The sequence below is a fragment of the Harpia harpyja genome, chromosome 8 (genome assembly GCF_026419915.1).
Source record: "Harpia harpyja isolate bHarHar1 chromosome 8, bHarHar1 primary haplotype, whole genome shotgun sequence".
NCBI lineage: Eukaryota > Metazoa > Chordata > Aves > Accipitriformes > Accipitridae > Harpia > Harpia harpyja.
The window spans coordinates 45820129-45832551 of NC_068947.1; the positions used below are offsets into that span (position 1 = coordinate 45820129).

General features: G+C 42.1%; 1 protein-coding gene across 4 annotated transcripts in view; it reads right to left on the reverse strand.

Annotated features, from left to right (window-relative positions):
* Positions 1–4956: 4956 nt before the first annotated feature.
* Positions 4957–12423, reverse strand: part of F5 (coagulation factor V) — a 37105-nt gene continuing 29638 nt past the window's right edge. For all 4 annotated transcript variants that reach the window (XM_052794288.1, XM_052794291.1, XM_052794289.1 and 1 more), the window contains 7 exons: positions 12257–12328; positions 11100–11194; positions 9579–9734; positions 8580–8724; positions 8274–8422; positions 7304–7486; positions 4957–6533 (listed from right to left, as the gene is read on the reverse strand). In XM_052794288.1, coding sequence (XP_052650248.1) covers positions 6345–6533; positions 7304–7486; positions 8274–8422; positions 8580–8724; positions 9579–9734; positions 11100–11194; positions 12257–12328 — 989 coding nt within the window. In that variant the 3' untranslated portion in view covers positions 4957–6344. The remainder of the gene's footprint in view (positions 6534–7303; positions 7487–8273; positions 8423–8579; positions 8725–9578; positions 9735–11099; positions 11195–12256; positions 12329–12423) is intronic.

Here is a 12423-nt window from a genome sequence, read left to right on the forward strand (position 1 = left end):
CTGCTGAGGTCCCCCCCCCCGCCCCAAATTCCTCATCTCCCCCTTCCCCCGAGGGGCGGGTACAAGCCTTTCCTGAAAACCATCTCGACCACGAGATGGTGTACCTGCTGCGCTGCGCTTGTTCTTTCTCTCCCGGCCCAAACGCATTCAGCTGCTGCCCCCTGCCACTTGTCTTCCCTTTAGCCAGGTAAGAGCTGGAACCACTTTTGGGGTTTAATAAAAGCTGCACCTTGTTGCTCAGCTAGAAGAAATATTAGACAAGAGGGGAAAATAAAACTATTACATTCAAAGAAATTATCGAAAGCTTCACCCAGGACTACTATTCTTAAAGCTTTGCCAATACTTCTCTAAACTATTTGCTGTTCTGCTACTCAATCCATCCCACGCTATCTTTCTACCTCCCTGCTTTGCCTTTCCCTGTGCTCCACTCCCTTGATCTCTACCACATTGCTACCACTGCTAGGGCTTCCTACTCTATACCTACAGTTCATTCTCCAAATTGGCTGATGCCATAGAAATTTCACACCAGGGGTCAGGCCTCCCACCTGGGCAATTGCTTATCCTGCCTCCGAGCTGGGGTCAATGCTCGAGGAAGCAAAATAAAAGCCCTCAGAAGGCATCTGGCTATACACAGCTGAGTGGGCAAGAACAGGTTCCTCGCAGCCCCAGAACAGATTCCTTGAACTGCAGAATTTTATTACTATCTCCATCATCATAACTTAATAAACAGAGCTCCAAAAGGTTTTAGGGCCATGAGATTACTCAGCCCTGTGTAAAACACAGCTAAACATTTTGATCCAGTATCATCTGGCATCAGTGGTTTGCTGCTTTCTGGCTATCATGACCTGCAGAAGCTTTAGAAGAAACCACAGCCATCTCTCCGAAGTATAGGAGCCGTTAGGAGGCAGGTTGCTACTGAAAGCCTCTGGCAGAGAACTTCCCTTATGCCCTGCACACCACAGCAGGCTCTGCGTTGGACACAACACAGGCTGAAGCACACAGCTGTTGGAAATAAGGCATTTATGGCTGAATTTGTGGAATCACTTGCCACAGGATATCACGTTATCTCTTGGTCTAAGATGGATCACGTTGTACAGCACTATACACTTGCATCATGGACATGACATTTTAAAAACATTTTGCAGTCAGCTACATGGGAAAAAATGGAAAAGTCACTTAAGTCTGCTACAAATGGGGACACTGGTGGACAAATTTTCATGGGAAGTGCTAAAAGAGAGTACAATAGTAGTGTTACAAAGAAAAGCAAGCAGTGGATCAAGTAGACTTAGAAGAAACATACCCCGTACTTTTATAAAGTGTGTAGGTCGGTCTGAATTACTTGATGCTTTTAGATATATCTAGGTCACAGTGGGCTTAACATAGTATTGCTGCCATTAGGAATGGTGTTACAGATGTGCCCAGGAACCCTGAGAATGATCCCATGGCCTGTTTTGGAGAGTGCTGTACAAACATTCAAGAAGATGGAGTCCCTACCTGGATGAGCTTATTGGAATTGAAGCATGATGCAAGTACTGGGTGTAACAGCTAGAGGGAGAATGGGGCACAGTAATGACAGGAAATTGTAGGTGGATAAACTGGTTATGATGTACTGCTAGCATGAATAAACGTAACAAAACAAAATATAGGAGCGAGAGCAAGAGGAGGAATATTTAACGCTGATTAAGTGGAATGACTGACTCATACAAAATGACAGTTGGTCACCACAGGACAGTGTTGCACCTCATTTCTATGGTGCTAAATAGTAACATATTATAAACAGTCTTCCCTAGCACATACATGGGCATGGGCATAGTCTTTACATTTCCTCCCTCGGGTGTGTGTCCAAAGAATCTTTTCCCATCATGAAAGATACCTCACGAGCATCAGTGCTTGTGAAGTTGCAAGCCCTCTTTTTGCCCCTTAGCACAGTCCTAAAATTCTGATCAACCCACCAGTGTCCATGGTCATTTCAGGGGGTGCTGGAGGCTGCTCAAAAGGTTGGTAATTTATCTGGAGTCCTGACCAGATTCCCACTTCATGCTTTTTCTGTAGAGTTCTCCTGGCACTTCACAAGGGCATACTTTTGCCATGCGTGCTCACTGATGTCTCTAATATGCAATGTGTCCCAAAACCCAGGTTCACCTTTGCATCTATGTTGTTGCACAGCTCAGGAGGTTTCTGAGAGAGTGAACACAAAAACATGATCTGCATTGACTTTAGTCCATGGGTAATATGCAGCTTTATGTCTCTATTATGCTTTGCTATGCCAGTGGCGTGGAAGGAACCACCCAGTTTGCAGACTCCTGGAAACCTTCGTAAAGGTGAGCTGGCTCAGCTTCAGTCCAGCTACCCCTGTAGTACAGGCATTACGGTCAGAACTACCAGCAGAAAAACTGGCAAAAATGGAGGTTACATCTACTCTCTAAGCAAGAGGTGTGCTTACTGATTCATGTAAGCCTGCCTGAATCAGCTTTAGACTTACAGGGCAGTCTGTACAATACGAACACTGGACTAATGCGTCAGGGTCTGAAGCAACTGCTGCGGTGCTGGTGTCAGTAACTACTTTAGAGCTGCTCAACTGTCTTTACGTGCACTTCCACCTCCCTTCCAATCCAAGCGCAGACACAACCAGTTTCACAACTTCTGCGTGAAGGAGTACAGCCACCACCTCTAGAAAGCAAAAGGAAATACTTAGTGGCACTTGGTGAATAAAGCATAAGGCTTCATACACAGCTATCCACATGCTATTGTCAGCTGCAGATGGTCAGCTTTGGGCACCCCGAGGCCTCCTGGAAGCTGGAATGAGCACTAGAGGGCAGCAACTCCGTTATAACGCTGTTTGAGTCCGAAAGCAGTTAACTTTGGACCTTTGGATCAAAAGGCCAGCGTGAAGGCATCCACCCAGATTTGTGAGTGAAGAAATTATTGGCCAGATGGGAGTAGTCGGAACTCTGGCACCACATTTCTCCCTCAGTCCAAAGGAGCTTGTGTTTGCTAACCTTCATGCTGTGATATGCATCTTTATTTTTAGTTTGAGAAAACTGCAGGAATTCTTGCTTTCCTTGTGTATTTTGCAAACAATTTCAATGTACACAGGATTTCATTCCAGTGTGTAAAAGATTGTGCAAGACTGACTGTAGCCTTGGCAGATTCAATCTAAGCTGGCTGCTTCATAAAACTGATAGAAGTTCTTTGTTTTGCAGTCATCTGTGGGCTCACTAAACATCACTTACCTTTGGTTTGGCAGATCCGGTACAGATGTTTTCACATCTTCCTTGATGTAAACATGGACCAAGAATTTGCTCCCCCCCCCCCATTTGTATTTGGAAATACTTTATGTACCTGGTCTGGCTGGGATAGTTAAATTTTCTTCATAGCAGCCTGTATAATGTTGTGCTTTAGATTTGTGACTAAAACAGCATTGATAACACACCAATGTTTTAGCTGTTGCTGAACAGTGTTTGCACAGTGCCAAGGCCTTTCCTTTCTCCCACCCTGCCCCACCAGTGCATAGGGCTGGGGGTGCACAAGAGGCTGGGAGAGGACACAGCTGGGACAGCTGACCCAAAGGATATCCCAGACCATATGAGCTCAGCAAGAAAAGCAGGGGGAAAGGAGGAGGAAGAAAGGGGGATGTTCAGACTTACAGTGTTGGTCTTCCCAAGTAACTGTTAGGTATGCTGAGGCCCTGCTTGCCAGGAAGTGGCTGAACACCTGTCTGCTGCTGGGAAGGAGTGAATGAATTCCTTATTTTGCTTTGCTTGCACATGCAGCTTTGCTTCACTTATTAAACCGTGTTTATACCAACCCACAAGTTTTTCTTGCTTTTGCCCTTCCAATTCTCTCCCCCAGCCTGCTAAGGAGGAGCAAGTGAGCACCTGAGTGGGGGCTTAGCTGCCAGCTGGGGTTAACTCACCACAGTCCTTGTTTGTGTCCAATGTGGGGCAAGAGGACTTTGAGATAACAACATCTGATCGGAGCATGCTAGGTAGAATTTATAGCTGTTAAGCTGTTCATTGGCAGGGTCCTGTGCTTGCTTGCCTTACTGTTTATTAGAGTCTGGTGCTTGTTAGTGGCTGTTTTGGACTTTTGCTATTTATTGTGGCAGTTATCGTACTCTACTGTGCCAGGGAACATTTTGTTAACAGCAATGGCCACGTGCCTGGGCCAGCATAGGGCCCAGGCACTGCTGCTGTTCCTGTGCAGCTATACTGGACATCCAGGAACACCAGTGTTATGGGGTTAATTTTCATCGTAGCAGCCCATGGAGTGTTGTGTTTTGGATTTGTAACTAAAACAGTGTTGACAATACACGAGTGTTTTAGCTCTTACTGATCAGTGTTTGCACAGCATCTTTTCCCCTCTCTGCCCTGCCAGTGAGTAGGCTGGGGGTGGACAAGAGGTTGGTGACAGGACATAACCAGGACAGCTGACCAAAGTCCTACCCATTAGCAAATAGAAGCAGAATCTCCAACTTGTAAAATTGATGCAGATGCAATCAATTTTGCATTTGTCTAACTTCATACATAGGTATGACTCTATGTAAAGAACTAATTACTTATGTAGAACCTTTAAGATCATTGCCTTCTTAAACATAGTTGAGCACTTACTGCACAAAATCCTGGTTCCACTGAAGTTAGAAAGCATTTATTATCTGTTTTCTAGGGTAAAACCTGACTCCAAAGTTTACATTTTTTCTTTTTTTACTGAATATGGCTTGTACTGCAATTTCATGGCTGTATCAAACAAAAATAAATTAAGCACCATTATAAAATACTAAGAAACTGATCTTTTAAGATGAAACAACTTTTCATACAGTTTCACCATTTCAAGTTAATTCTAATTAGCACTGAAAATTCCCATCAAGCTGAAAATTTCACTTTCATGATGCAAAACTTCACTAATTATTGCCAAAGAGCTACTACTGTCAAGGCAAATATACAAAATAAAATGTAGTTTTTCATGCTACAATATTATCTTTATTTTCCAGTGAAAAATGACAACAGTTTGTGACGTAGTGAAAAAGAAAATATTTGTTTAGTTTTTATACTTTTTTCACTCCTATTCTATACCTTCATTTTGAAATGCATGGTCTGTAAGATACAAGAATTGAAAAACTACTGAAACAGCTTGGATAACACCACACAAGGTTCAAAGACAAACTACTTTGAAAAATCCACCCTGCTGAATGGTATCTAGTGTGATAAGTGAAGTTCTGCAATTAAACAATTTACAGAATAAAAGCCAAAAACACTACTGAAAACTTAGCTAAAACTCTGCTGGAATAATGAGTTCATGGACTGTGTATATATTTTCACTAGATGTAGTCATCCTGGGGAAAAAAAAATTAAAAATCCATGCATGCTCTATGCACAAGAGTAGTTCCATTGGTGAAAACACTGTCAGAGCTAAATGGTAAAGAACATGCAGATGTTTCTATTACACAGTTTCATCTAACCCTCCTCTGTCACCACCAGTTTGTATTCTCAGTCAACAGCTACAGTTCTCAATGGCTTCCTGTTCGAGGGAGCTCCCCCTCCCCATGGTCTAAAAGTTTGTATGGGACTGAGTGTCAGGAATTCTGGATTCTCACTTTGGTTCTACCATTGCCGTTCCATGACTTGCCAGGTTAAATCACTTCCCTTCTCATTTCTGGGAAAGAAAAATATTGCTGACTCCCCCTCCTCTTGCCACGGCACCGAAGATGAATTATGTGAAATCCACAGCATTTCAGGTATGCTCAGTACGTAAAAACCAAATGAATAATGCGAACCCACATTCTCTAAGAAGGGGTTACACAGGCCTCAATGCTGGGATGCATTCTACCTTTGTCGCAGTGTAGATGAAAGACGTGGGGGCGAGGGCACCCCTACAATCACTTCTTACCAAGGCTTTGCTGGAATGCAGCACCACAGCTCCATATCTGCATTGGTTTTCTCTCTCAGCCCTATGTATGGAGAACATCCACCTGCTGTAGCTTTTTATTCCTCCTCTGTGCTACAGAAGCATTACAAAATGGAGATAATCAGGGCTGAGGATAAAGGCCAGAGTCTCCATCCCTAGGGATTTAGAACTTAACATTAAGTAAAAAGTAAGACAGAGTACTGGTTAGAAAGAAGAAGTTATAATACAAATCAGAAGGGACTGCTATTTCTTCCCAGAGAAAAGAAGCTATTTTCTAAAGTGTGTATTTGTAGGAATGAAACATCTGCCAGAGAAATCTCCCTCAATTCTTGCTGGCAAAACATTAAGGTCCTTTGAGGAAGCACACATCCAAACTACTAAGTATGATTGTTTTAAGGGTTTTAAAAAAATTGTTGTTCTGCATGACAATTGCTGAAAGGTTAAGCGCTCCCAGACTTGTCAGTCCTTTTCACAGCCAGACCCCCACCAAAATCACAGCCATAGAGTTCTGCCCGCAGGGCAATACCATGATACCATGTTCTTGGAACAATACGGATAAACCTGGACAGGATGGGTGGGTTAAAGAAATGCTTGACGTGCCCATTGCTGTTTTCATTACCCAAGAAAACCTGCAAATACACAAACACACAATTAATTAAAAGGCAGCACTTTACCCCCCTCTCTTTTTTTATGGTTCCAAGCTGTTGCATTAGCCACCCAGGGTAGATGGACTGGCTCATTTCTGATTTTACATAAGACCACATCCAGTCTCTTCCTAAAATGCTGTGTCAAAGGTAGTTCAGGCCAGCAATACCTGAGTCTGAATGAATTAAACAGCCACTGTTTCCATCCACACCACAAAATTTGCCATTCTAATTCAGATGGACTGAAAAAACAAACTTCCCTTATTTTACCTCTGCTAATAACCCTTGTTGTGTAAGGTGATATGGACAACAATATGAAGTACTGTATCCACTCTGTGGATATCTGGAGCTCTCCAGCTCTGTTACAGCAAAACTGCTCACTAATATTAATTTCACTTATAAAATCAAGGCAGAAATAAAAAAGCTGCAAAGAGGCCCTGGGAAATCCATTGTTCATTCAAATTAAATGTCCTTGTCCATTCAAATTAAATGTCCTCCTTTACAAATAGCATCAGCTCCTTTTATCACAATGTTGACTGCATTCCTTACAGATTTGGTGTTCTTTCCTTCTACTACTGTTAATTACTGTGACCAAAATCAGATGGATATTATGTTATCTGTAGTAACCCCAGCTCCCTAGCATTTTAAAGTCCTGTGGGAATATCTCTTTGGCTGGGTATTCTGCCTTTGGGCCTTGACTGTGCTCAGCATCTAAAACCAAGCAAGGATAAAATTGTCTGAGCTGAGGATGATACCTTTGCCACTGAGCTTGAACCATCTGTATAGGATTTCCACTCTGAGCCTTGGTCACTGTATAGGATAACATAGGTTTTCACAAAGTTTTCAGCAGATATGGACTTGACTCCCTGAGTAGCAATAGCAGTTATCTTCTTAATTGTGAGGAGATCAATTTGCAGCCACTGTTGGTTGTTGTTCAACTACAATTGATAAAAAGAGTTGTCTATTAGCAAACATGTCTATGTCTGTATTTGCTTAAGCGAAAAATCCTGTTGAAAGACAGTTAAAACTGCATCAAAATGCATCAAAACTGTATGAAAGAAGTGCAGAAGAGCAAAGCTGAGGCAAAAGTCACAGGCGTTCTTGGTGACCCATACAATTAACTTCTTTCTGCAGGTGGTGTATTTGGTGTCTTACAATTTCCACATTAATTTCCAATACATAACGAAACATAACACAGGTTTTCCTCCACTGTTAAAACGTAATATATAATACTAATACCAAATGCTTATACAAAACAGTAGCTTCCAGTAAATCTCAAGGTGCTTCGTAAAGAAATGCAGCTCCATTTTGAAGACACAGAAGCTCACATACCTTGCTGAAGATCATCCACCCCCAGATCCATTAAGCTGCACTGCCTATAAGCCAACCCAGGAAGGGTTTCTTTAACCCTTGAGCCAAATATTCAAGTTATATTTATGTCCTGAAATTAAAAGAGCCATTTCTGCAGGGACACGCTGCAGGCTGCGGCCCAGAGGACACCATTTATTTCTCAAAATATGATTTCATTGCTGTTGCCAGAAGTTCAACAAGTTTTCTACTGGAAGAGTTGAACGGGCTTCTTCCCAAAGGATGGCTAAAGAGCTGTGAAGTAACCCTATCATGCTTGGCACTGGACACAGTGTGCAGGAAGCGCATGAGCACACAGGCAGCACAAATTTATTAACTGTAGCTGTCTTGCTGTCGTCCCTGTTTTACACTTGTTACCTTGGCTCGCCAGGCATTTATCTTTCCTTTCTGATTGAGACGAGCAAGTGAAGGGTCCCATGTGTTAAACCAGGATGTCTTAACAGATGAGGCTGTTATTTGGGTATTCTTGATCTCTCCATTTTCCATTCCAAGTGGCAAAGAGCAACCTGTTAAGAGAAGCACCATGTTATCTCCAGTTCATCCAAGTAGCTGCAGCCTAAGCAACAATGTTGGAATTGAGAACACCCATAATTTTAGCTTCATTTAATGTATTAGGTAAAAAATTTGCCATAAAGGAAGCACCAGCACACGACCCATTCTTACCATCTACTTCACAGCCCAGAAGCTCCATGCGAAGAGTAGGCCTGTTGTAGGCCTCGGTTGGGTAGACTCTGATGTACCTAGCAATAATAGGGGGATCAATGATGTTTTCTTTTACCCCATAGGCATCAGAATTACCTTCAAAAATCTATTAAAAAAAAAAAAAAGAAAAAATATACACATGTCATTAATTTAATACAAACACAAGCTTGGGTACTGAAAACTTGCTCTGTTACAAAAGTAGTCTTTTTTTTATGCCATTAACCCCATCCACTGTGATAGAGTGCTCTATGCTGCAGGGCAGCTTTTTTGATGGTCACATCTTAACATATTTGGAAGTGCCTGAAGGCCTCAGTTCAAATAAGCAACCCATTTCTATGCACTACATAAGTCTGTAAGAAGACATCAGTAAAGAGGCAAAAGGAGAGGTAAGAGACAACAGGGTTTTCGATTTGGGAGTTGTATCATATAAACCTCAGGGTAAACTGAAGGGAGCTGTAATTGGTAGGGCTGGAGTGATTGGACATAAAATGAACCTCTTGCAGGGTACGGCCACACTTATTACATAGGCCTTCTGCAGACAATTCAGACAGTTTAACATTCAACTGTTCTGACAACAAGAAGGGAGGGAGAGGAAGGAGGATCTAGTCCCAAATGAGGTACGGCCTGATTTTTACTTCAGCTTCCTGCTTGCTTCAAGAAGCTGACATGGGCTTAGGAAATAAAAGCACGGACAGATGCTTGTGAGAAAGCCAGACTCTATACAGTCAAGGTCACAGGCCCAGTCTAAACCCCAGTCTAGGAGGTTCCTCACTTTATAATTTGTCTTCTGGTCTGAATTTGATTAGATTGGTAAATGCCTTTTGGGGCCTCAAGCTGTATTATTAAGTCTCTGAAGGCCGTAATTTTTTTCCCACTATCTCTTAACATAAAACTACCACCTCACTGCATCATCCAATGATGCTAACCTAGGTTGTCGCAACCCCTACGGCACGTACAGACCTTTTGTGCTGGAGAGCTGTCTCCTTTGAAGGTGCTCCACTTCCGTTTGTCTTTGCTGTAAATGATAAAGAACTTCTGGATGTACAAGGACTTTAAAAACTGCTTGGCTCCCTGCGTCTGTATCCCAGTTAAGAGAACTTGTCTTTGAAAGTCCACCTAGGAACAGCAAACAGTGTTTATAAGCCAATAATGCACAGTGAAATCCGTTTCATTCTTTTGCATCTACGCAGTAGCTTTGAGCCCTGCACTTTAAAACCCACAACACTAACACTCTCAGGAGGAATACAAGCAGATGCCAGAGTCCAAATTAATGCTGTCTTTCTCATTTAATTTGTGTATTTATTTGTGTGTGCATTTAATTTCAGAGGCCATTTTACAGTGTTCAGCACAGCACCACAAAGACACCTCAAAAGTATCTGTGTCTCCATGCTAGGCAGAACTCTCCTATCTTCATTCTACAGATAGCCAAAAGGAGTATAGAGAAATTCAAGGCTCACATTTTCATAAGCTGCCTCTAGTTTTGGATACCCAGGCTGAGAAAGGGATACGACATTCTGAAGTGCTGAAAAGCCACCATTTCTGCTGATATCAGATCTAAAAACTTAGCACGTAAAATCAAGTCAACATGATGTTCCTATCAGCAGTGAAGCTCATTCTTCAGGATATGCCCTCCACATCTCTCCATGCTTTACTGCAGTAGCCTCAGCTTCTCACCACCATGCCCCCTATCAAATTCTCTTCCCAAGGTTATTTCCAGTTCCACATCAGATCCCCAACCTTCTCCCCCTACTTCACCTCCACTAACTTGCTAGCATGTCAAATGTTAGCAAACCAAATTTAACAGCCACCTGTTGAACTTACACCGCAACACTAATTTGAGTCTGTCTTTTCTCCCAACTGCCAATTTTAATGAGGTTTTTAAGAAATCAACTATCTACCCTAAATTTGGGTGCAAATTGGCTATCTGGTGCAAAAGTGACTGGGGTGGAAGAAAGAGGTGAAAGAAGTGGAGTGACTGAATAATATAGTGCTTGAAGCCATAATTATAAACTTAATTTCCCTGTGAAGCCACACTGTGCTATGTCAATTTGGACATAGTTTTGTGTGTGTTTGTTTTGGATGCTTCTATCTGGAGCAATGTTTGAGAGTATTACACTTTAAATGACTACCCAACAAACATACATAAATAGAAATAGGTACTGTTAGGTAGATGGAGGAAAAAAGAAGTAATGGGAAGAATGAGTCCATTTGTCTAGAAAACAGTTACAGTGTAAATTGTGAGGGCAACTGTCCAGTCAATGGGCCTCAATAACAGTAGAGACTGGGTTACTCCAGGGGAGGTGGACAGTTTATGGTATCATCAGTCAAGCTTGCTGCGTCTTTTCAGTTTTTTGCCAGCAGACTTCTCAGCAAGAACAAGAGCAGCTTGACCTTTTAAAACAAGTTGCAGGAAAACCACAACACAGGATTGTATGGCCATACCCAGACTCAATGATGGTCAAGCACATGTACCAACCATACCTGGATCCAAGGGAGTTCTTCTTTTTCCATTGTAGCGCTCCAAGCATTGTATGTTCCAGAATTGTTTAATCGGGCTAACTTAGGTTCCCAATAGTCTACACAGAAAACATGAATAAAGCAAGAATTTAAAGAGAAGTGCTGAAAAAGAACGGAGGCTGTAACTAGCCACTGATGTTGAGTGCTTCAGTTCTTTTCCAAACTCAACCAATAGACTCTAAAACCACAATCTAGGACAATTTGGACATGGTCAGCAACTGAAAGTCGGCTGTCACCCTGCAAAGTTTTACAGTTGGCAGAATGACTTTAAAAATAACAGCCTGTTATGTAATGTACTGTTTACTGATTTGGAACTAGGGTCTAGAGTTTGCTAAACAAGTTTTGGCCACCAGCGGGGTCAGACAAAATGTGCTCTACATTCATGGCAGAAAGCTTCCCTCTGCATAAGGAGGTTTCCATGTTAACAACTGATATGAAATATATATGCCAACACAGCTTTCAAGCCTTCATAACACTGTGGTGGGAAATGAAGAAAGAAAATTAAATCCACATAAAAATCAGTTTTCCAAAATAAGTAATTTATTTGTTATTTGAAGGGAAAGGATGTGTGCTCCTGCATGTGCGTAACCCGTATACCCTGATTTGCCACTGTCCATGTAAAATTCTATCAATTTCTCTGTCAAATGATCCTACTTTTATACCAGGAATAAACTTGATAAATTAAAGCCTCTGTCATTGCTCTGGATGCTAGGTTCCCAAATCTTTCATAACAGATACACTTTGTCCATTCACATCTCATACCACATGCAAATCTCAAAAGCTTTTTGAACACTTGCTGTTGATCTTCAAGCAGGGTACCCAAAGGACAAAAAGATAAAGCTGGATTTGTTCCAGGTCAGCCAGCAGGCCACAGACAGAGGACTCTCAGGCTTGTGATACTGACAGTAGACCTGTGACACTGTTAAAATACACTAATGAGGGCTACTTAGTACAGCTCACAGTCTCTGCTTGTGTCACTGGAGAGCTTTTTAACCTGCCAGTTGAATCACTGCTGAACTGATCTTGTATGACGTATCAAGAGATGCCAAAAGGATATGGAACTGCAATACTTCGTTGGGATATTCAAGAGCATGCCTGGACCTTTTCAAGTATTAACTCACCTATATGGTGTGAAGCGTCAATTTGTGAATCGAGTATAACTCCACTTGCTAGACCCATTGGAATCCTGCACTCTAAAGAGAGCAAAGTAAGTTTGTTGTTAAAGAAAAGCAGGGCTATTCCAATATATATTCTGGTGGAATCTTCTAAGACAACATCATTCCGAACA